General features: G+C 37.3%; 1 protein-coding gene across 15 annotated transcripts in view; it reads left to right on the forward strand.

Annotated features, from left to right (window-relative positions):
• Positions 1–23,083, forward strand: part of LOC140546486 (neurexin-2-like) — an 819,352-nt gene that overhangs the window by 268,422 nt on the left and 527,847 nt on the right. For all 15 annotated transcript variants that reach the window (XM_072669790.1, XM_072669800.1, XM_072669797.1 and 12 more), the window contains one exon: positions 19,282–19,299. In XM_072669790.1, the coding sequence (XP_072525891.1) occupies positions 19,282–19,299 (18 nt within the window). The remainder of the gene's footprint in view (positions 1–19,281; positions 19,300–23,083) is intronic.

Below are 23,083 nucleotides of genomic sequence, written 5' to 3' on the forward strand. Positions count from 1 at the left end.
TCAACAGGTATCAAGAGATGGGCTTTATTTTCTAATTGCACACTAGCAAGGTGGAGTGTGTTTCTATTAAAGTAGCCACTCCCATGTTAGTGTCACTGCTAAGAATAGTCCACCACCTAAATAATATCTGGTCAGTGGTGGTCCTATGGAGGTCCTTTTCTATTAATGGATGGGATAGTGGGGTCTGATTAATTGGAAACAATAATAAATATATATATATATATGCTTTATTTGACATTTTTGGTTCACTTAAAGGTTCTTTATGCTCCAAATGTTCTTCACACATCATTTTTATAAACATAATTCTTTATACAACCAAAAGTGGTTCAAAAGTGGCATCATTCACACTTGTCTGGTTATGTGATGGTTACTGGTGGAGCCTTGCATCATCAAAGACACCTTTATCGCTTTGTACAGTGTACTAAAGCAGCTATACACCAATTTGTTTAATTGAACGAATAATCACCAAACGAGTCCCCAGAGATCAAAGGCTGTGAGTGATTAGTTTTTCTTTAATAACAAAGTTTGGCCTGCTCGTTTATTCTGATTCATTTCAATTAATCTGTGCTCTTCAAAGAGCAGCATTTAGCTGTGGAATCACCTGAATAAAGGAATGCTGTTTTAGCTGTACACATTAGAAAGCAGACAAAGGGTATTCTTTAGTGACTGGCCTATTGAGCCATTCTAATACTTTAAATGGTCTACAAATCACTGTGAGCTACAGATCCAGCCTGGTCTCCAGAGGTATGTGTGTGTTTAAAAGACCATTTCAGGATTCGTAGAATTTGTAATACATATGATTTAATCGTCATGCATGTCACCACTGTCCCATAAAAAGCATGTGTCTCCAAAATGGCACAGGAGAATGCAAAAAATGACGAATGATAAAAAAGTAAAAACAGACAAAATAACAAACAATAACAAATAATTCCAACCTAAGCTTAGGCTGAAATTAACCTGCTTCACCTCTGCCTAACCTAACCTAACCTAACCTACTGCACCTAAACCTGAGTCTTGCCTAAACCTCAATCTAGCCTTACTGCTCATCTCTGCCAACCAATAAGAGAATCATGGCTTGCTTGATATGTTAGAATTTTTTTTTTAATTATTTATTTATTTTTATTTTTTTATTTTCATTTTATTTTTTTAATTGATGGACAACCAGCTTTTGTCTTCTTCTCTTTTCTTTTTCCCTCCTCCTTAGTCTCGGTTTCGTTTCTACTTTGTCTGCTTCTCTTTTCTTTCTTTTTGTCTTTTGTTGTATCTCTCTCTCTCTCTCTCTCTCTCTCTCTGTGCTTTTGTGCTTGTCGGAGCGTACTGCGAGAGCAATGAGGCAGGCAGAATAACATTATAACATTGTTTGAACCCTTGCAGCGGTGAGACGGCAACGTAGCGAGCTCAGTCAGGTGCATAGCTAATGAGAGTAAGTATGAGCTAAATGCCACCAGAGAGAGAGAGAGAGAGAGAGAGAGAGAGAGAGAGAGAGGGAGAGAGAGAGAGAGAGAGAGAGAGAGAGAGAGAGAGAGAGAGAGGTTTTAAGAGAGTGCAGTTTGAGATTGGATGCATCTTAATTGTACCGGCACCAGAGCAATTTAACAGTTAGTCAGCCAACCAGTCTATCAGTCAAACGATCTGTCAATCTATCAGTCAGTCAATCACTGCACTGGTAGAACAATCATCGAAAGAAGGAAAGGAGGCACTGTAAAACAAAGTCACTGAAACACTAAAGTTGCACTAAATCTGAGAGAGAAAGAGAGAGAGAGAGAGAGAGAGAGAGAGAGAAGCAAGCAGAGACACCTGTGTGAGGTTTGTTTTGAGTGGGTGACATTTAGCTAGTGGTAACAAAGCTGGTTCTCTTGCTCACCCACACACACATACTGACATGAGTCAGCTGCTTCTGCCATGAACGCTGTCATGGTTTATTGTTTTTACAAATAGGTACTCGAGCCCCGCCCACTCATATCTGGATATTTTTAAAAACTGATGTTTTGTGGCCTCCTGTCTGAATGTAAACACTGTTTTTGGTCACTGAAAATGGAGCTTTTAAAAAACGTTTTCTAGGTGTTAAAATCCCACAATGCACCATAATATGCAATGTACATTAAACGGCCATGGAATACCCATAATTGACCACATTGTTTGGTCTGAAAAATTGCAGCTTCTCTAAGGAAGACCGCTGTTCTGACCGTTGTAAAGCATACACACATAGCGACATGTCCGAAATCGTTCACTACCTTGTTAAATTCTGTTCCCTATAATAGTGCTCTTGATCTGGATGTAGGGGATAGTGAAAATGACACAGTTTAGAACACAGTTTGTTTCTTGTCTCTTTTTATGAGGTACTATCACCCCCATACAGGCCTAGCATACTCATGCAAGCTTTTACGTCTCTCTGTGGATGATTTTTTTTTTTCTTTAAAGTCTCTGTTTTTAAAAATATCTGGATACATGTGGATAGGGTCTGGTTGACTCGCCCATTGAGGATAAATACAAAATAGTCACTGTAATACTACAATTAAATAAAGTTTGCTGTGCAAAACAAATCATCGACATGAACACCAATGAACACCCACTTTTTAGCTTTCAGAGGGATCCTTTTTATGACATTGCCACCCAGTGGTTATAATTTGCATGAAAAACTCAATGAAGGGAATAAGGTCAAACAGCATCAACAGCTTGTAATGTTGAATTACAGCAATTTAAAAATGATAAAAAGTCAACCGTGCGGTCACAATGCCTGTTAAAGGGAAAAGGAAGAAGAACCACTAAATCACTATTTTTGTTGCACATAGGTATTTGACCCCTGCCCTATAACCCATCCATGAAGCAAACACACACATACACTAGGGTGGGCTGTGAGTATATGTTCCCTCACAGCAGTGGGCGCTCCTAGCTACAGCACCTATTAAGCAGGTAGGGATTAAAACGCAGATTCAAATGCAGACTGAAGACCCACCTCTTCAGAGAGTACTTGGACGAATAGTTCTATGGTCGCCTTATTGTATTGTGTTTAGTAGTGTCTAAAGCTTAGAGGTATCTTTTGAATTATTAGCCTATTCTAACTAGCTAAGGCTTTTCTTGGGTAAATAGCAAAGCACTTTGTAAGTCGCTCTGGATAAGAGCGTCTGCTAAATGCCGTAAATGTAAATGTAAATGTAGATTAGATGCCTTGCTTCTTGTTGGTTCAGGGTATTGAACAGTCAACCTTCTAGTGGCAAGGCTGCTTCTCCTACCTTCAGGCCACCCGTAAAGCAAAAATACACACAAACACATACACTAGGGGGCAGTGAGTAGATGTGGCTATATCAGTGGGCACCCCTAGCTGTGGCATCCATTGATCATGTGGGGTTAGATACGTTGCTTAAGTGTACTTCAGTTGTGTCCTGTGGGTTCAGGTTCAGTGCTACACCCTCATTCTGTGCTGGAGGTAGTGGTTCAAAGTACAAGATTTGATTTATATTCTTTAGGGAAAAAACAAACAAACAAACAAAAACTATAGGATAAATAACTGTAATTCACCTCAATGTGGTGCTGGAGATGGTCGGCTCGGTGTGGAGCTTCTTCCTGTTGTGTATGTTTATGTGTGTAATTGTCGCCAACTGTGTGTCAAACTCAATTACTTGGGCTAGAGGACAGTTATTGAACCTGACGGATGAAAATTCACCAAAAAGTGTTCCAAACTTAATTCCAAAATGATCAGAACTGCTAAAATCATGTACTTACGCCTACACTTAGAGACAAGCTGTGCAAGCGCTACGTACTCACAGAGTTTTCTTTTTTCATTCTGGCCGACGTTTACATCCCACCCCAGATGTGCGTGTGCGCAAAATGCTATAACTGCTGACAGATCAGATTATAAAAGCAGAATTACAGAATCCAGGCTCTCTACTCATCGTTTTAGGAGATTTTAACAGCACCAGTTAAATGAAGGCTGAGGAAAACATGTCAGCGTCTGGATTACCAACAAGGCTGTCTGCTCTCACCCCTGCTCTTCAGTTTCAATACCAACAATTGCATCTCCAAGGAACCATCTGTAAAGATCCAGAAGTTTGCAGAGCAGAACTACCCCTCCTCTTATTGGGCAGTGGTGGCTCAGTAGTTAGAGCGCTAGAGTTCTTGAACACAAGGTTGTGGGTGCGATACCCAGGTTTGCTCAGCTAACACTTTTGGACCTAAATAACTGTAGCATAGCGTAAATCTTTCCAGATTTCCTCAGATCTAAACGTTCTTCTTAATTTTAGAATGGGTGATACGGAAGAAGAGTTAATATAAATTACTTCATATAAGAATGTAATAAATATGTCAATAAATGACAGAATTGTTATTCCTTGCTCATTGGCTCCCCCTACAGTTGGGAAGTGGATTCTGCATTTTGAGCCAACAATAAAGAACATACTTTTTGCGAGCAGGACAAGCTGAGAGATTCAGAACTGTCACTAAAAGTGAAAGAAGCATGTGGGCTGAGGTGGTAGATTAATTTTACAGGATTTTACACAAATCTGACTCGGGTTATGTAGTGTTACGCAGCGTTACACAGTTCTTACAAGCATTGTTCTGCCCGCTTTACCAGAGTTACAAGGTGCAGTTAGCCACGCAGAGCCCAGAGTAGCAAATGGCACAAAGTGCTGCTTAGAAATGTACAGACGTAGTGTGTGTGAAGTAAATACAGCTGGAATTCTTTCACTGACTTCTATATAATGTCATAGAGTCAAATACAGTACAATACATAAGTGATAGGGCAAGCTTAGTCGCTGTGACACAAAGAACCTTGCATGTCCATTTTTGCCATTTTTCACTTTCTTTTAAAAAATATTAACCTGACAGTTCTTTACATTGTGTCAAAATTTCATTATTTCATCAAATGCTTCAAAATTACATGAAAAAAAATCATTGGAAGTTAAGAAGGTTTTTTCCAGGTTCCCATTTTGGAGATACAGGGTTTTTTGTATCACAGCTCCAGTGTATGCCTGAGCACATTTAACATTTACAAGAGCTATTGCAAACAGTGCCTGTAAACACAGAAGACAGTCTGGGCACTAGATTTTTAGGGTTGTTTACAACACTCTGTCGCCAAGACACCATTTCAGCGGGAGTACTCTGTGAAGATGTGTTACACCTGCAGCACGTCTTGTCCTGAATTGTTGCTCCCTATTCTGGTAATTTGGTGGAGGGTAGAGCAAGCCTCTGGAGTGATGGCTGCTGTAGACAGGGTGTCACACGAGTCCCAAAACCAGTGTTGCCTTGACAACACATTGAACATTGTCTGGCCCCATGAAAGTCGCACACTGCCAAGATGCCAAAGGGATTCTCCATTGCTCTTCTGGCACAGAAAAGATGGTAGTTAAAAATCCACTGTTGTCCTTGTTACCTCACATTTCAAAGGTCTCAACATCCACCACTCTGAAGAGATGACAACCAGTCAGCCCTTATAGTTGTCGAATTCTGAAAGTGATATTTGCATGATTGACAACATGCTTTCCCTATGTTTTCAACTGCAGCACAACACTTTGCAATATTGTTCAGAAACTGACTGGCAGTTTTTGTTCCAGTCTTTTTAGAACATTTTGGAAATGGCATATATTCCTTTACTAAGCCTTGCTAGATAACTTGGGCTGCACCTGGCACAAGCCTAGCAACTGTAGAGACTTCAATACAATAGCCAGATGTTGTAGTGTGGTACAAATCACTACCATCGAGTTTACAATAATGAGAGCCACATATGCTGTTGATGTTCTCACTATTGAAATGTTCTCAGAACACAAAACATCAGGGGGTTGAGGTGTAGACAAAAGCGTTCAGAGGGAGTTTGGTGTGAAGTGCTTCATTGTGGAGAAACTTACCAACTACTACCAATTTTTTATCTACAGTTTTAGCAGCAGTGCTGTTAAGTGATATGACCAGTACTGTCAAGTGGCATGTTCCTTTGCCACCAAATGTAAATAAACTTACCAACTCAGATTTCTGTATAGTGGTGGAGACATGAACCATGGGCCGTCAAGACCACAGTACAGATGTAGCCATTTTATTTGCTTTCTAAAACTGCTTGTGAAGCCACTTATGTTTTTGGAATCTGAGATGTTAATGGTCATCATTTATTTCCTGCAAAAGTAGGTGTCTCAGGCATTAAGCAATAAATCCCTAATATGTGTAGGGATCTATTAGAGACATTAAACTCTTCATTAAAGATGTTGCTATCACCCCCACTGTGAACTATTCTGACTCTGTAAATTTCTGTAGAGCGGAATGTTTTTCACCAAACCACTCTGAATAAATTATTCAGAAATGTGAAAAGTCCATGTAACTCCCCTGTAAAGAGGGTGTACAGTAGATTTGGTGGATGGATAACATATTACAGGAGTAGTTACTTATCCTAAACAGACAGAAAAAAACATTTAGCTGAATTGATGCTCTCATGGAAGCATGTGTCAGTCTTGCTTATACGTGCCACAATCTTGCTGGGCAGACTATTGGACTGGCCTCGGTCTAGACGGAAATAGGTTTGAAACCTGTTAGTATGCAGTCTGAGCTCCTGCACCAAGTAAGTGATGGAATTCACCATGCTGCTTACAGCCCTGCAAAGGTTTCCTGAACCCACTCCAGTTCTGATGTTTGGCTTTTTTCTGTCGACACAGGAAAAGAGCTCTCGTCCTCCTCGAGTTGAGAAGCATCTTTGGGTTTTAAAGTGAATGAGACAATAGGCTGAATGTTAGTTAGGCTAATGAGGAATGACGGAGGAGTGAGTCAACGTAATAATCTGGCTTTGTTATGCCACAGATCTCAAAATTAGCATGAATTTGAGGCTGAAACACGAATCATGTTTTTGACAAATATGTGACTTAATTATCATGCAAAACCCCATGCCTGTACAACACTGGGTTTTGACCTCAACGTGATTTCCATTTGCTACCAAATTTGAATGTCTGTCTGATGTCTGTCTGACGAGTCCCACATCTTTCTGACATCAAATTAACATCCGGTGGCTGCCGGCATAGCTAAGGCACATGTACCAATGAAAGTAATCATAATGCCAGGACAGTGAATTAACAGTACTACACTATACAGTCAATTATGCTAATATATCTTCTATAACCAAAGTCTGATCATAATTAAAAAATTGATTTTTCCTACTTGATATTCAGGTTGTAAGAGTTGCTCTGATATGGAGTTTTCATATAGTGCCATCTAGTGTGCTGGAGTTGTAAACTTTGCCACTGATCGAGAGAGTTTGATCTTCTAACAGTACCTCTGTTTACTTACACAGAAAATGGATGACCAGTGATCAACTTAAACTGTAATAAACTTTCAGTAATGAGCTGATAATCCATTTTGGACTTATCAACTGAAATGAGAGCGAAGCATCAGCATTGAAATGCCATTGCTCAGTGGGACAGCGTTGCATTATTATATAAAGCCCTTCAGACCATTAATCAGCACAGTGATGCTTCAGAACCATTTGGCTTTTTTCCAGTGTTTCAGTAAATCTGGACATGTTCGATTATAATGCAGAACTACTACAGTGATTCAGCATTTGTCTCATAAGAAATCTAAGAAAAGGCTAAGTAAAACCATAATTGACTTTAATGTAGTTGTACTCTTCTCTGCACTGAAACTCTGTAAATTAATTTTTCATTTCACATCCTGGGGGCTGACTGCTAATCTCATAATTGGCATCAGCAAAATGAGTCTAATTACAAAACAGCATTATTTATTCTCACCCACTTTTAATTGAAGTGATGGAAATTTCTTTGTATCAATTTCACTTTTTCATGTAAAGGAGACCCTGCAGTTCACAAATCACCTTGTTAGGATTATAAATGAAGCAGGTTATTGTGTGATGGATAGCAAGCTTGTACACCTACAAAACAGTAAGACTGCTTTTCATGCATTTCTATTTTTCTTTTCTTTTTTCCTTCCATAAACAAATGATTGTGGACTGTTCAGGAGCCCCACACTTCTCTTCATCACAGGGTTTTTAAACTGTGATTATAAATAAATAAATAAATCTCTTGCATAGATAAATCAGTTTCATAGCTGTTACTCAATAATTCACAGTATTTGAATAATAAGTTATATAATTGACAAAACGCATGACTCAATAAGAAACCCAGAATTTAAAGGGGGTTAACACCATGCAGAGTACTAACAGCAGACTCCAACTTCTTTCATTCATTTTTTTCCATGAGAGGGAACAAGTGATACTTAAGGCACACGCAGGATTGAGCTTTTCTGTGTGCTGTGCCAGCATGGCGTTACGACTTCAGCTTAGGGGCTACTCGTGCAGAACGGACATGAATCTCTTCATTAGAAAAGGTCCCGGAGGATTAAGGCATGGACGTTAGCAGAGACAGAGAGGGAGCCTTGTCTGTGGTGTAGAAGACATGCTGAGACATTGAATGGCTTGTTTCCACACTAACTAAATCAATCAAAAAAATGTATTCGCACATACACATACGTACACACACATACACACATACGCGCAAAGGTAATCGCCCCCAGTAAAGCTCCTGTGAATGAGGAGAATGTGTGAAAGATCCTTTTGAAGATTTTCCGTCTTAACATATAGAAAGTCTCACCATCTTCCGTACTGAAGGACTTAGTGTTCGTTTGAGCCGCTGAGGCTTATTTCCGTTCAGTGAATAACTCTCAGTGGGGTGTGGGGATATATATCACCTTCACTGGTATTTCAGCACTGATATCGTACAGCACTACTGAGTTTCAGTTTAAAATGATATTAGGGGTTGCAAAATTATCCAATTGTTATCCAATTAATGCAATAAATGCCATGTGGTGGGGGATTTCAGATTGCCTTGAGCGGTTCAATATACTGTATGCAACATTAGTGCAGTTACTTAGTTACAGTTCTGCATAAGCTTGTTATCATAAAACAATAAAGAAAAAAATATATAAAAAATGTCCAATAATAATAATAAAAGTATATATACATTGGTTGGTTCTGAGATATATCACATTCTTTTATCACAAAGTACCAGTACTCACAAATCGTGGAGTCATTACTGTTGTTAAGGCATCTTAAACATCATCTGGTACCATTACAATTTTAATTGAAACACTTGGGAAGTCCTGATATCAGTAACACCCTAGTCTTAGCAGTGAAACACCAGCATAGCTTCAGACTACTTTAAGGTAGAATTTGGAAAGAACATTTAAATGGAGTTAAAAAAAGCAATTCTACAAACACTAGACCTGCACAAATCATCATATAAAGCCATGAGTCTAAATTGATCAGATTGTACAGAACATTGTATATTATACAGAACCTTTTAATACTTCAATTTGCCAAACAATTCTCTGACTTGCAATACTTTGTTTAAATAAGCAGTTATATGTTTTTTTTTTATTGTTTTTAAAATAATGCTTACCTTTTTGCTTTTCTTATTAATACAAAAAGGCTACAAAAACAATATTGTGATTATGCATTAGATTTTTTTTGTCCGTATTCAATAATCAACAATTTTCTCAAAAAAATTAATTATATTGAGCACTGAGATACTACACTTTGGTATCAAACTATTACTGTAATGATCCTAATTTTAAATAAGATTTCGATGATGGCTGTTTAACAGCAGGGCAAACCTGAAGTTTAGAGTCATTTGTCAGAGACAGTTGAGTTGTTGCCAGGTTAGTGTCAGTTTAGAAGCTCCTTCTTCTAACCACCAGACTTAAAGTTCCTTTATTCCAAATGTATCATGAAGTTTTTTACTGTAAATATGTTAATGCGTTTGCAGTAGTTGGACGTCAATGACGAAATACAGGGGTTGCGTGGGGCTGCATGTCTGAATCTCACTAAAACCATTACTGGGACATTCAAAATTGTTCAAAAATTAATTCATTAATTTTATGTCCTGTTCTCTCTGTAATTCTGCCTCTCATTCTATTTTTTTTTCTTCTTTTCTTTCTCTCTCTCTCTCTCTCTCTCCCCCCTTCCCTCCCGTTTAATTGGCCGGACGTGTATAACAAGTCTCTGCAGGCGTCTTTCAGCCTCGCTGAAGACCCCGATTGCCACAATCAAGCCGCATCCGAGAATGCGAATTACAGTCAACAGAGCAAATGATTAAATCTGTATTACACAACGTTAATAACCGTCCTCAAATTAAAGGCTGAGGCGACGGCTGCTTTTGCATCTGCAAAAGGCAGAAATGATTCGGCATGCTGTATCAAGGCATCTCTCTCATTAAAAGACAAGCAATAATACTTACCCACTGTGGCGTGAATGGAGAGAAAATCAGTCATTTAAGTGGAGGGAGTCAATTAGGATAAATAGTGCATGCACTGCAGCAGTAGGTCAGTAGTAAGCCAACAAATGGTCCAGATAGGGAGGAGGGTGAAGAACTGATGAGGAATATCGATTACTTAAAAAGAGAAGCTCACACCGAGTTGTTGAGGGGTTTGATATGCACTTAATAACGGAACACTTTCTAAAGAACATCAATTAAAGTGTCTACCTTTGAGCAAAAGGAAAAAAGGGTTATTTATTTATATATTTATGGTATCAACACTTTTCTACATTGTTTGTCACTGCTGGTGTTTTGCAAGGCAACACTGGGGGAATTATCTGAGTTGCGAGGCGCTTAGCGTTTGACAGACTGGCACAATAATTACACTGTGACAGGACGCTATGAGACGCGTGTCATCATCCCCCCCATTTTCCCCAAACGGCTGGAAATTGCTTTCACATCTGAAATTGAGCAGCATTTCCCCTTCACACTTTCGCCAGAAGAGCAACGTTTAATGAAACGAGTGGGCCGAGGCGTATCTCATTGTTGACTGCGGCTCGTCATTTTTTGAAAGGAGACAGTGCTCGGACACGGACATGTGGATGAAGGAAGAAGGAAATGTCTAAACCTGTCAGCTCGCAGCATGACTTATCTCCGAAAGAGTGTCTGCACGTCCACTTGCACAGCTGACACTGGATGGAAATGTGAAGTATCAATAAATAGCCCTACAATTTCACAAAATCCTGGAGGAACAGACACAAGACCAAAAGGCATCTGCAGAAACTCATAAAACTGTTTTGCCCAATACGTTTGTCTGCAATTCCTCCAGTAATATAAGGCATTGTAATTCTGCCTTATTTTAACTACTGTGTTCATAATACTTACTAGTAGATTACAGTAGAGGCACTTTTTCCACTTTTGGTTTCAAAAAGAATATTTGCTTATATTAGAGATGTAAAGAAAACTTGATGATAGGGATCTTTACCAATGATGGTTCTTCAGCCTCACACATATCAGTTACAAGCATGTTTAAATAAAGTTTGAATATCATTGGTAGATAAAAAGCTAAGTGTATAATTATCTTAGAAATATTAGCTTATTTAAAAGGTTATTAACATATTTAATTAATATCGTATGTATTTACTGTATTCTTGCATTTAGATATATATCCAAATGCAAGAATACAATAAATATTATATTTGTATGTATACAAAACTGTGTGTGTGTGTAATCATGACTCAATTTTAGTTTTGTTGCAAATGTTTTAGAAAAAAAATGGCTGCAAAGTTTGATTTTTGTCTTTGTAGAAGAATTTAAATTAGATATTCATTACTATGCAAATAAAAAGTGTATAGTCATGACATTAAATATTTTATAAGTTATTTGGATTTATAATTATACGTTATTTGGAGTTATAAATAATATAACTATTGATTTATCAATGGTAGCAGTTGTACCCACTCCTACAGAGTTTCTCCAGACTGCCTGTTGTGGTTACCAGGCAACAGGCTCCTCTCCCAGCAACAGAGCCACAAAGGTGTGTGGCACTGTCAAACTGTGCAGCTTGTACCCACATCAATGTCTTACCAAACATATGACCTTGTTTCAGTGAGCTACACTTTTAAACATAAAGGTACTACAAATGGCACTTTGAGAGATACCATAGAAGAACCACTTTTGGTTTAAAAGAAAGAATCTTGTGAAAGATAAAGAACCAGGTTGGTAACAGAAATGTGTGAGAATTAAAAACCCTACATCAAGTAATGGTCATTTTCACTCCCCATCTTAATTGCAAACTTCTTCCTCATGGAAACAAAAATAGTTGTTCTATGATCTCGCTCAAAGGACCATTTGTAGCAAGTTTATAGTTAAGAGTGTATGAATATAAAATTATAGTGATAGCAGTAGCAGAGAACAGGGTTACCAGTGAAGAGGATCTTATTTAGCTTAGCATGAGTTAAAATGAACTGTTCAACTCTCAAAGGTGCGTGCAAACACATCAATGCTAATGTAAGTGCACATGAGTTTCCTCGAAACCTTGTTTGTCTACTCAAGCTTATGTATAATGTATCGTATTTTCCTTGCCATGCATATTTATGGAGCCTTAGTTCTAACAGGTGTGGGCCAGACCACAGACCCAGCACAGAAAGCAGTTCATGCTAGAATGCTAAAATGCAAATGGTTTCCTAATGTGCCTGAATTTCCCTAATTTGGTAAGTTAATAATTAGCTGCAAGTAATAAACAAATACGGGTCTGTGTGAATTATGTTTGTGTTTTGGCTTTAATTACATCCATTTTTGCTGCAATCTAGAGAGTCTAGAGAACCATTTCGGTCACACATACGAACCCAGGAAATCATTTTACATATAACATATAAGAAACCCTGGAAGCCTAGTTTCCTTCTAATAACTAGTTTCTGAAATGATTGCTTTATTAAAGTAAATCAGGTGAGCTGCATTAATCCATGTAGTGGCTGGAGTTCACTGAGAAGTTACCAACCAAAGCTGTACTGATCAGTAATTTTGCACATTGTTTATCCAACAGTCCTAAAATATCATTACATGTCCTACAGGAGACTCTCATAACAGTAGATGTCAAAGTACAGCATTATATAGAGAACATGATCTGACCTCGGTCCAAACCCACTATCAGGTGTACTTTGCAAGTTTGAGCTAAGCAGCTCCTCAGCCAGGAGTTAACCTGGTGTATTGCTTCAGCTTGCACCTCTTGAAGTTCTCTCTGCAAGGTGTCTTGTTCTTTTAGTAACTGTGCAGTTGTCGCTGCACAGTAGAACAGTGCACCATCACTCCAGAGTTTGCGGGCATTTTTATACCTGCACTTTTTAGTCCGGCTAAATCAGATTCTGGGTTGTTTTTACCCTTGATGCAATTCATTTGGGCAGGTCTGAAGACAGTAATCACACTCAAATGCAGACAAAAACAACCACACCCTTGAGAAAAAGTGGTCTCAGTCTGGTCCCAAAAGATCTCTGGACCAGTGTGTTTGTGGCAAGGATATGATCTGATTTTGATCTGACCCAACTACAAGATGGACTTCGCAAGTTTGGGGTTATACGGCTCCCATAGTCAGGTGTTACCCTATATACTGTATACTGTCTAGATAATTAGCTACCACAGCTATGAACAAATGCCATCTCTGACATTGTGTCATGTTAAACAGAAATCTGCACTTATTTACTTTTTTTTGTTTCTTACGTTTCCAAACCAAGACAGGTCTGACCAATCAACAGAGAGAGATCCATGTTTCAAGTTTCCTTACTTATTAACTGATTCAGAATCAGACCAGAGCAAACCAGCTATAGGTGTGAAAACACCCACAGCAGATTCCTTAAATAATCGGACTGGGAATGATACGCCTTGCTGAGACCAATTTAAAATACATTAAAATATAAAATACTCACTTATTATATGTATGTATTTAGGCACATATCTTGTTCAAATATTGTCAAAATTTCTATTTCAATTCCAAGACACAGCTTACATATGCTCACACATGACTCGTCACTTCAGGCCTCCAGCACTTTTTTAAGTTATTGAATGCTCAAACCTGGTAAAGTATTCATTCAAATTTTGAATTCCATTAAATAATTATCAATATCCATTTATGAGCCCATGTTTCATCACCCGAGCAAGCAGGGCTTTGAAGATAAGTATCGCTCAACTCATTCAGGGAACATATTTCATCTCTAATTCACACTCTCAAACTCGAAGACCTGCTGGGTCTGAGTTTTTTTTATTATTATTATTTTATTCTTTTTAATTTAACTGTTGCACATCAAGAATAATAGCACACTGTACAATTATTTGTAGGTTTGAAAGCATATGTGTGTCTGTATAACGCAAGAGAGGAAGGGGAGTGCTAAGAGACAGAGTAGTAATAAGCAAACCAGACTAAATGAATGAATTAGTCAGGAATTTAATTTCCAGTAATAATGTTATCTAAATATTAACCATATCTACACAAACGATTAAGCTTCCTAACTGCCTACGGCCCTTTCATTATTGAAAGTACTTGCTATAAGGTAGTGATGCCTGGAGCAGAAGACTGGACTTATAAATCTGTGGACATTGAAAATGATTGACATTTTCAAAATAGCTCCTCTTTCACCAGACTATCTAGGCAGATTCCTGGAAACCAGCACTGAACGTCTGCTATGAATTTCTGTCCTAGAGTATATGAAATTTGTGTATATGCTGAAATATGATATTATTTGCATGCAAGTATAATCTGATATACCAATATCAGATTGTGTGAGCACTTTTTTGAACAATCGTTTATTTATAGGGATGTCCCAGTTCTGTTTTTGGGTCCCAATCCACTGAACCAAGTACCTTAATGGTGATGCCAGTCTGATCCAGTCTGATTTAATCTTTGTGTTTGTAAAGATCATGTAGTTACTTTATTTAGGTAAGCTATGCTGCCAATTAGTTATAAAGAAATGTTAGTAGACTGGTTATATAATGTGACATTTGTTATACACTATATGGAGAAAAGTATTGGGACGCCTGCTTATTTATTATTCAAGAAATCAAGAAATGTATTAAAAAGAGTTAGAGTAACTGACTCTACTGTCCAGGGAAGAAGGCTTTCTACTAGATTCTAGATTATTGCTGTGAGATTGTAATTGCATTCAGTGACAAGAGCATTAGTAAGGTCAGAATGTTGGATGACCACCACCATACCTCATGCCCAACTCCCTAACTCATCCTAAAAGTATTGGATGGAGCACCAACTATCATTCCAGAAAACACTTGATCCATTCTTTAACATGAGAAATGTTTGGTTTTTTTTTTGTTTGTTTTTGTTTGTTTGTTTCTAAATCCTACAGTTATCCTTTAATGCTTTGAACAGTTTTTCTACCAAACTAAAATGCAACCCTCATCAAATGCCAGTGACTCCAGCTTCAGGCCCGCACAGTCAAATTCTCACTGCTGAAGAAATGTTGCCCGTTTTTGTGAATTAACCACATTTCACATGCTCTGTCTGAAAACATGCGCTTTATATTTCTTTTGTTTTTATTAATAATTTCACTGTCAGTTTGAAATGCATACTAATTTCCCAGACACGTCCCAGACTCAAAAACTGACACACAAAACTGCTATTCCAAGAATGCTGTTTTTGAAGCTTTCAGCTCAAAGTCTTTTTTTCCACACTTTTATGCTGACATTCTTTCCCTGTCTCGCCTCCTCCCTTCGGAGATGGAGGTTCCCTGTGCATCGTTTGAAGGAGAGCAGCCGCCAACGTTGCCGTCATGCTGTGCTGCGAACTCGCATTCTGTTGATGGCTTTCCCCACCTTTTTTCCTTCATCTCTTTTTCAGATCTCGTCTCAGAGAAAGAGAGAGAGAGGCAATAATTTTTGAGATACAGTGTGTAGCTGACTAGTGGATGTCATTGACAATGAGAAAAATGAAAAATTAAACATCACATAGAACCAAAATCACTCTTTAATTATTTGTAATATTCTTATAATATGTATGACAAAATGTTTTAGCCTAAAATGCCACCAGCAACACTGTAATTTTTTTTATTGTAAAAATTCTAATTCACGGTCTCTGTCATGCAGTTTTTACTAGTAGACAATTTAGTTTCAGATATTAACTATGCTTTTTTTGATCAGTAATAATATAAATAGTTATATATTTATAAGTTAAATTTATAAGTTATAAATCTATTTGACTATTCATATAGCCAGGTTGATTTTTGTAGTGTAATTTTGACCAGTTATCATTCATCTGCATGGAATCTAAATCTGTGTTCTTCATCATTATATTTTCAATTGCCCAATGCAGTTACATATGTCCACAGTAGTACAAACTGTAGTCTTGTAGATGTGTGGATATTTATTGTATTGTTACTAGTCAGAACCTGAATTGTAGTTATCTGAAATCATATTTTCTGGAATTATATATTACTAAGTAAACATTAGCGTAGATATTTGTAATCAGAGCTTATAATAATCAAATGTATCATATGTATATGTTTATAGAGAGAAATCATGTAAATCAAGTCAAAATACATAAAGGCTAGACAAAATGATATTAAGGATATTAAGTGATAAATGATATTATTATTAAATGATATTAAGTATTATTCAGGTCTATACATCTGATATTATTACTTGTAAAATTAAACTCAAAGTTAATGTCTAAAAATAACATTACAGCGATCCTGGATTTTTGTTTTTACTAGTTAAGACTTGTATCACTGGCGGCATTTTAGGTTAAATCAGCTTTTCATGAGTATGTACATGTCCTATTATAGTAGACTGTAGGAAGTGTAGAGGGCAATGTAAAAAAAAAAATAATAATAAATAAACACTTTAAATGACAATAGTGTTGCAACAGGGATGAAGTGAGAGGCAACTATGGTGCCGAATATAGTTTATCCAATTAATAAAGTAATATTTGCTTATTCAATGGATTAAATAAAACAACAATGTAGTTGCAGTTTTCATTTGTTGATTTTAGGTGTTTCTGTTTTGATCTACTAGACTTTTTAAGCAGAATTCATTACTTTACTCTTCCCCATAATTTATTCTTTTATATAAAACTATAACGCAAGGGGAGTTAAAGCAGGATACATGTGCAGAGAAGCTTCATTGGGGGCAATCCAGAACTCAGTCATCGCCGCAGGCAGGGGGTCAAAACACAGGCAGGCAGGCATACACAAGATGATCAAAACCAGAAAACACAAAGCAAGAGCCAAACACCAGAAAACAGCACAGAAAACCAAGGGAACTAAGAAACAAAGAAAATGGCTTTCAATGCATGGCAGAGTTGCCAAGACTTCACAAAGAGTGAAGCGAGCCAGGATAAACAGGAGTATATGCAGTCATATGCATACATTTGGGCATGTTATGGACATTTGTTGATTTTATAAGTTGAATTTAGGAAAAGCACATTTGATGAAATACTAGAAAATCTATTGTAAAATATGTTTGTACATGCCATGCTTTATGTTTGAAGTATCCAATATTTTAAATGACTGAAAATAAGCTCTAATTGTCCAGTCATCATACAAAAGTGTGGAAAATGTATTAAGATCTCTCACTTTTTCACGAATTCAGAATTTTAATGAATCCAGATCTAGCTGCAGGTGTATTGTATTTTGTAGTTTTGTATTTTTGCTTCCTCAGCAGTTGAACTGTGTTCTCGGAAATTATGGTGCTCTATCCAGTACTTTTAGGTTGAGTTGGAGAGTTGGGGATAAGGCGAGGGAGTCATTATCCAACATTCTGACCTCTCTGATGCTCTTGTCACCAAATGCAATAAGGTCCTCACAGCAATGCTCCAGAATCCATCAAAAAGCCTTCCCTGGGTAGAAGACACAGTTACTCCAAAAGCAGGACAAGCCCCTTTAAAACAAATGAATGGTGATCTGACACAATACTTTTGTCCATGTAGTGTATGTCATGGTGCTAAGTATCCAAAATTCATTAACCTCGGTGTAACGATGGAGCTTGATGTCAGCCCAGTGTTGATATGTGACTTTTATCTCTCATCTGTACAACGTTGGGTTTTTGGGTCAACATGACTTTCATTCTAATTGCCATATAAAAATAGTATTATAGAATTATATAAATATAAATATACACACATTATTTTTCACAATTCTTTAAATCTCCTATGCATGGTCCCAGTAATGCCAGTTTGCTGTTGATAGAATGTAGCAAATTCACCTTGACCAGCATTGTGGTTAGATTGTCGGTGTCCTTTCTTGTGTGTCTTGGGGTTCAGGCAGGCATACACAAGATGATCAAAAGCTGAAAACACAAAGCAAGAGCCAAACACCAGAAACCAGCTCAGAAAACCAAGAGCACAGCTTTCAATGCCTGTTCACTAAATCTCCAGATTTGCAAGAATCCACCATCATATCCTTCACAAAGAAGTTGTCCAAAAACTTCTCAAAGTCCTCTGCCTTGACATTCCAAGGGTTATGTAATATTTGTCCTGTTCAAAAAGAAGATGTTTAGCAGCAGGGTTTTGTTCACCAGTAGGGCGTTGTCATGTTCTCGGGAAAGTCTGAGCTCACAGTTCATGCATGCTCAATTTTCATATTCAACTGAAATTCAAAATCTGACCTTGCTGGCAGGCTGGGATGGTTAGACATATGGATGGATCATATCTTGCTTTACCTTGAAGACTTGCAGTCTTTCTTCTTCCTAAAGGTCATGACCATTGTGTGCCATTGTGTGTGCAATGCTTTGTGAACATTTCTCATAAACACTGGATGAATGAAAGGTCACAGTACAGGAGTTATCAGCTGGAATGAGACTGTAGTTCTGAAAAATGGAAACAATCAAAGCGTTTGACCCGTGGTTGCATCTCAGCAGGGTAAAATGATCTGTACTAAATTGCTTTTGTGGTTCACTCTCTTTGGTGTTCAAAAGGTGTGTCACCATACACTGAATATCCTGTTGCTACAGGTGCTACAAAGGGTTCCTTGAGTAAACCACTTTTTGTAAAGAGATGTATGTGCCAAGAACCTTTTAAAGGTTAGAAAACTAGTGGATGTAAAGATGCTTCACCAATTAAAATATGTATGACACTCACATTTCTTTTACAAAATGGTTTATTATGGAATTAAATATGGTTCTTATATGGCATGACTCAAAGAACCATTAAAAAAAAAAAAATTATATATATATATATATAGGGCCTTGAAGAAAGAGAGAAATGTGTGCTTAACCCTATGTTGGTTATTAATCCTAGAACATAAGCTTTTGTATAGCTGTTTAGTTTACTGGATTTTGTGAGTGCTCCAGGGTTCTATTTTAGGGCCTATGAAGATGATGTAAATTATAGTAGTAATGAATTGCAGACTAACGTACAGGATTTTGAATGGTTTAAGGGGTTAAGTTTGAGGAAGGTTTAAGCTAGGCTGCATTTCTATTGGTGTGTTCATGAATATAACACCTTGTTATATACTGCAACACATTGACTAGATCGTGACAGCATATAGACATTTCTATGTTAACTCTAACCTCTCTCTCTCTCTCTCTTTCTCTCTCTCTCTCTGTTCAGGTGACTCATCCCAAGTGGGTAAGTGGACTCATATTTTTTTTATCTGTTCTTTATCCTGCCTTTTAAAAGATCACACTGAGTTTGTGAAGGTCATGTTCTTGGCACTGATGTCAAATTGAATGTTCTGCTGGCTCTGTTGACACAAGCTACGGTGATTGCCCTGTTTACACAAACACACATACAAACACACACACAAACACCTACACACACACTCATACACACACACACACAGACTTAATCAGTCGTTCCCATCCTATTGTAATAAGCAGTCTGGCACTGTACCAGACAAAACCTCGCAGATTAAAATCACACTCCCACAAACCAACTTCTAAGTGTTTGCAATTATGGCAGGTTTGTTTGTAAATTGCATTTGCCTAAGTCTCAGTGTCTGGAAAAATTCCAGAGAAAAACTTTCTCTCTCTCTCTCTCTCTCTCATGAACACACATTTATATACACAGAAACACACACAGACAAGCATTTTTGCTATCTATCTATCTACCTATCTATCTATTTGTCTGTCTGTCTGTCTGCTTTTTCTCAATAATACTATGGGTGATTTCTGGCAGTAATGGTTTATACACATTTAAAGGCATTAAGGCTATTCAGAAGTGTTGAAATGACTGCTGAGCTTACTTATTTTTGAGCTTTCATACACATCAAATGCAAAGTAACAGAACTTTGATTCAAGCTAAATGCGTTTCCTTTAAGGCATCAATATTCTGACTTCAAATACAGCCATGAACTGGATGTATGTTGGAAACTGATTATGACCTCCAAATTAGTTCATTTATTTATTTATTTATTTCCTCTGTGTATTAATACATTGTGATCACAAATGGGAATGTGATTATAGTCCACGTTTTCATTTATACACGAGGGAAAATAAAAAACAAAAAAAGAAAAGAATGAAAAAGAAAACATAAATTATTCATAGCTCCAAACTTTGGTGCTTAGAATGGACAACTTATCACAGGCATACAGAGAGCTGAAGGAGCAAGGGCTGCTTTTAAACGGGAGTCAACTCTTTTATCTTGCTTTCTGCTCTTTCTGTTCCTTCACTTTTTCAGTTAAAGTGCACACTTGGAAAAAGTCTGAAGTTCTGAAATAAGATTAAATTATAGGATCAGTTTTTTATGTCCTGTTTCATTTAATTTCTGTTCTTTCCTTTGACTCTTTTCACTCTTATGACAAGGCAGTTGCTAATACTGGGCATAATTGCATAATGTTTGTGAGCGGTCTGGCGGCTGCGAGCGACAGGACTCCACAAAACGTCTGAACAGCCATTTACTGACAGAGACAACTCAGAATTCATAGCCTGTATTGGACGGTTTGCTTGTTCTGCAGAATCCTGGCCTTAGCCTCGGTCTTGAGTGGGATTTGCCAGATTGAGCTGAAAGCGGTTTACTGCAGGTGTTCCTGGCCACACAGTTTAAACCACAGACAGAGAGGGAAGCTTTATACACTATCTAATCAATCAGTCAGTCAGTTTGTCTGGCTTTCTGTCTGGCTGAAAAAATCAAAAAATAAAATCAATGGTAGAAGGCAAATCGGTAGAAGTAATATGCTGACAGTAGACTCTTTAGGGGTTTTTGGTGCTTAAATACTTGATTATCTGAGTTTGATTCTTTAACAGCTATAAATAATCCATATTTGCTATCAGTTAGTCATTATGATAGTAAGTGAAGACCGTAGTTGTGGAGTCACATACAGACACTTTTAAAGGGTTTAATATTTCTGACACATTTGCGAATGTGCACTTACAGGGATGATAGCATGCAGCATACAAACACATTCTTGCTGGATATGGATCTGATCTGCATATTATCTAAAGATTGTATGCATTAGTGTTAGTACAGCTTGCCTATTCAAAACGTAATCCATAACTGTTACAGTATTACTGATTTACAATAATGTAACCTTTGTAGCTTTTATCACGGAAACACCGTCCTGCAGACGTAGGGAATCAAATAATATTTAGACTATGGTAAGAACTATGACAATTTAAAGAACCAGTTGGATGCCTAAATGTCTCTTTGCCTGGGTAAGGTTTTTCATATCAGTGGGATAGCATTTGATGGATGGTTATTTACAGAACTTGGTTCTACAGAATAACAACAACAACAGTTCTATAAAGATCAATTTTTGCAGGAGTGAAGGCCTATTTGAAACAAAATGAAGACATTTATTTAGGTTCTGTCTTGTATGAGCATTGATTTTGTTTTTGTCTCTTAAAAAGTATTTAAACATATGAACATTAAAATAATAAAAATAATAACATCAGGGCAAGACTCAATATTCTTATTTTTTTCTTCCCTTCTTGCACACCTTTTGTCAAACTCAAACTTGAGATTGAGATTAGTAATCCTGTGCGAATCGGTCATAAATTTTACAGACGTCCTGTATTAAAATTATAGTACATGTAAAACTAATTCTGTCTGAACAGGCCTTAAGACTGGCTCCTCCAAAATCCTCTCTGACCATATTCTAATCATCTGCAGCTGATTCTTCACATTTTAGGCAGTGTACGTAGTAATACTTATTGGGGTGTGCTATTTAATATTTTTTTTATTATTTTTTATTATTGCATTTTTATTACTTAGATTTTACAAATGATTTTTAAAGACATTGCTGCAGGTGTGCGTGTGTGTGTTTAGTTATGTTACCTCCATCTCTCAATACTGTTTAATTTAACATCAAAGACCCATATGTATTAAAGATTGTATTAAGGCTTGGTCAGAGGTAGAAGGGAGACCACACACTGCTTCACCGGCAGGCTGTGTGCATTTTTGGTGGTTGTAAATGTATGTCGAATCATCAGGGATGAGGTTTGTGGGACCAACTGGCATGCTTTGAGTTTTTATATTAAAAGGGGTTGCAAAACTTAATTTATTGGAGTCACCTTGCAGATAGACTTGGGGGATGGAATACATGAGAGGCAGAAGACCTATTAAAGCATATTGTGTGTGTGGACAGAATTTGGGAAGTTCATTTTAAGACCTGTTAAAGCAGCATTTAGTGTGTGTGTGTGTGTGTGTGTGTGTGTGTGTGTGTGTGTGTGTGTGCGCGCACATGTGTGTGTGTGAAAAGAGATCAGTGTGCCATATAACTGTGTTAAAGCTGTATTTCTATCTGGAGTCTTCCATAGATTTAGGTTTTATTGGTCAGGGAAGAGCTGGACACTGAGAGAAGATGTTTTATGGTCATGTCTATGCAATTATTAGAGTTAGAAGATATCAGTAAGTGTGTAGCTCTAGTACAGGACACCAGGGGAACTCTTCAATGTGGGTATATCCATGTTTCTATCCATGAAACTCAGCTTTTCAAACTGCCATTGAAAACCCAATGGTCCCACTTAGTATTCAAGCAATGTTATGTTAAAAGATTAGCATTTAAACCTTTTTGTATAGTGTAACTATATAGTGTATATGGTGTAAATTACATTTCATTTAATTTCATTTTCCCTTTGGTCACAAAATTATTTTGTTAATTATTATGTTTATCTATCTTTTTCTAATCTTATTCTTTTTAAAGAACCTTGCCTATGTCTATAAATGAGTAAAATTAAGCTTTATTGCAAAATATTCATCAACAACACCTTGCAGGTTTCTTCAGACCGACAAACCAACCTGGTCTCAAGAGGAATTTTTGTACATATGTGACATATAAAGACCACAACAATGCATACTAAATATAGTTTGACTCTCAAACATATGCAGGAGTTACAGACGCAACCCAGACATGCTAAAGTCAAATTACCTGAACCTACACCACAACTTAAACTTAAACTACTACTTCTAAACC

This window comes from Salminus brasiliensis, chromosome 24 (assembly GCF_030463535.1).
Source record: "Salminus brasiliensis chromosome 24, fSalBra1.hap2, whole genome shotgun sequence".
NCBI classification, from domain to species: domain Eukaryota; kingdom Metazoa; phylum Chordata; class Actinopteri; order Characiformes; family Bryconidae; genus Salminus; species Salminus brasiliensis.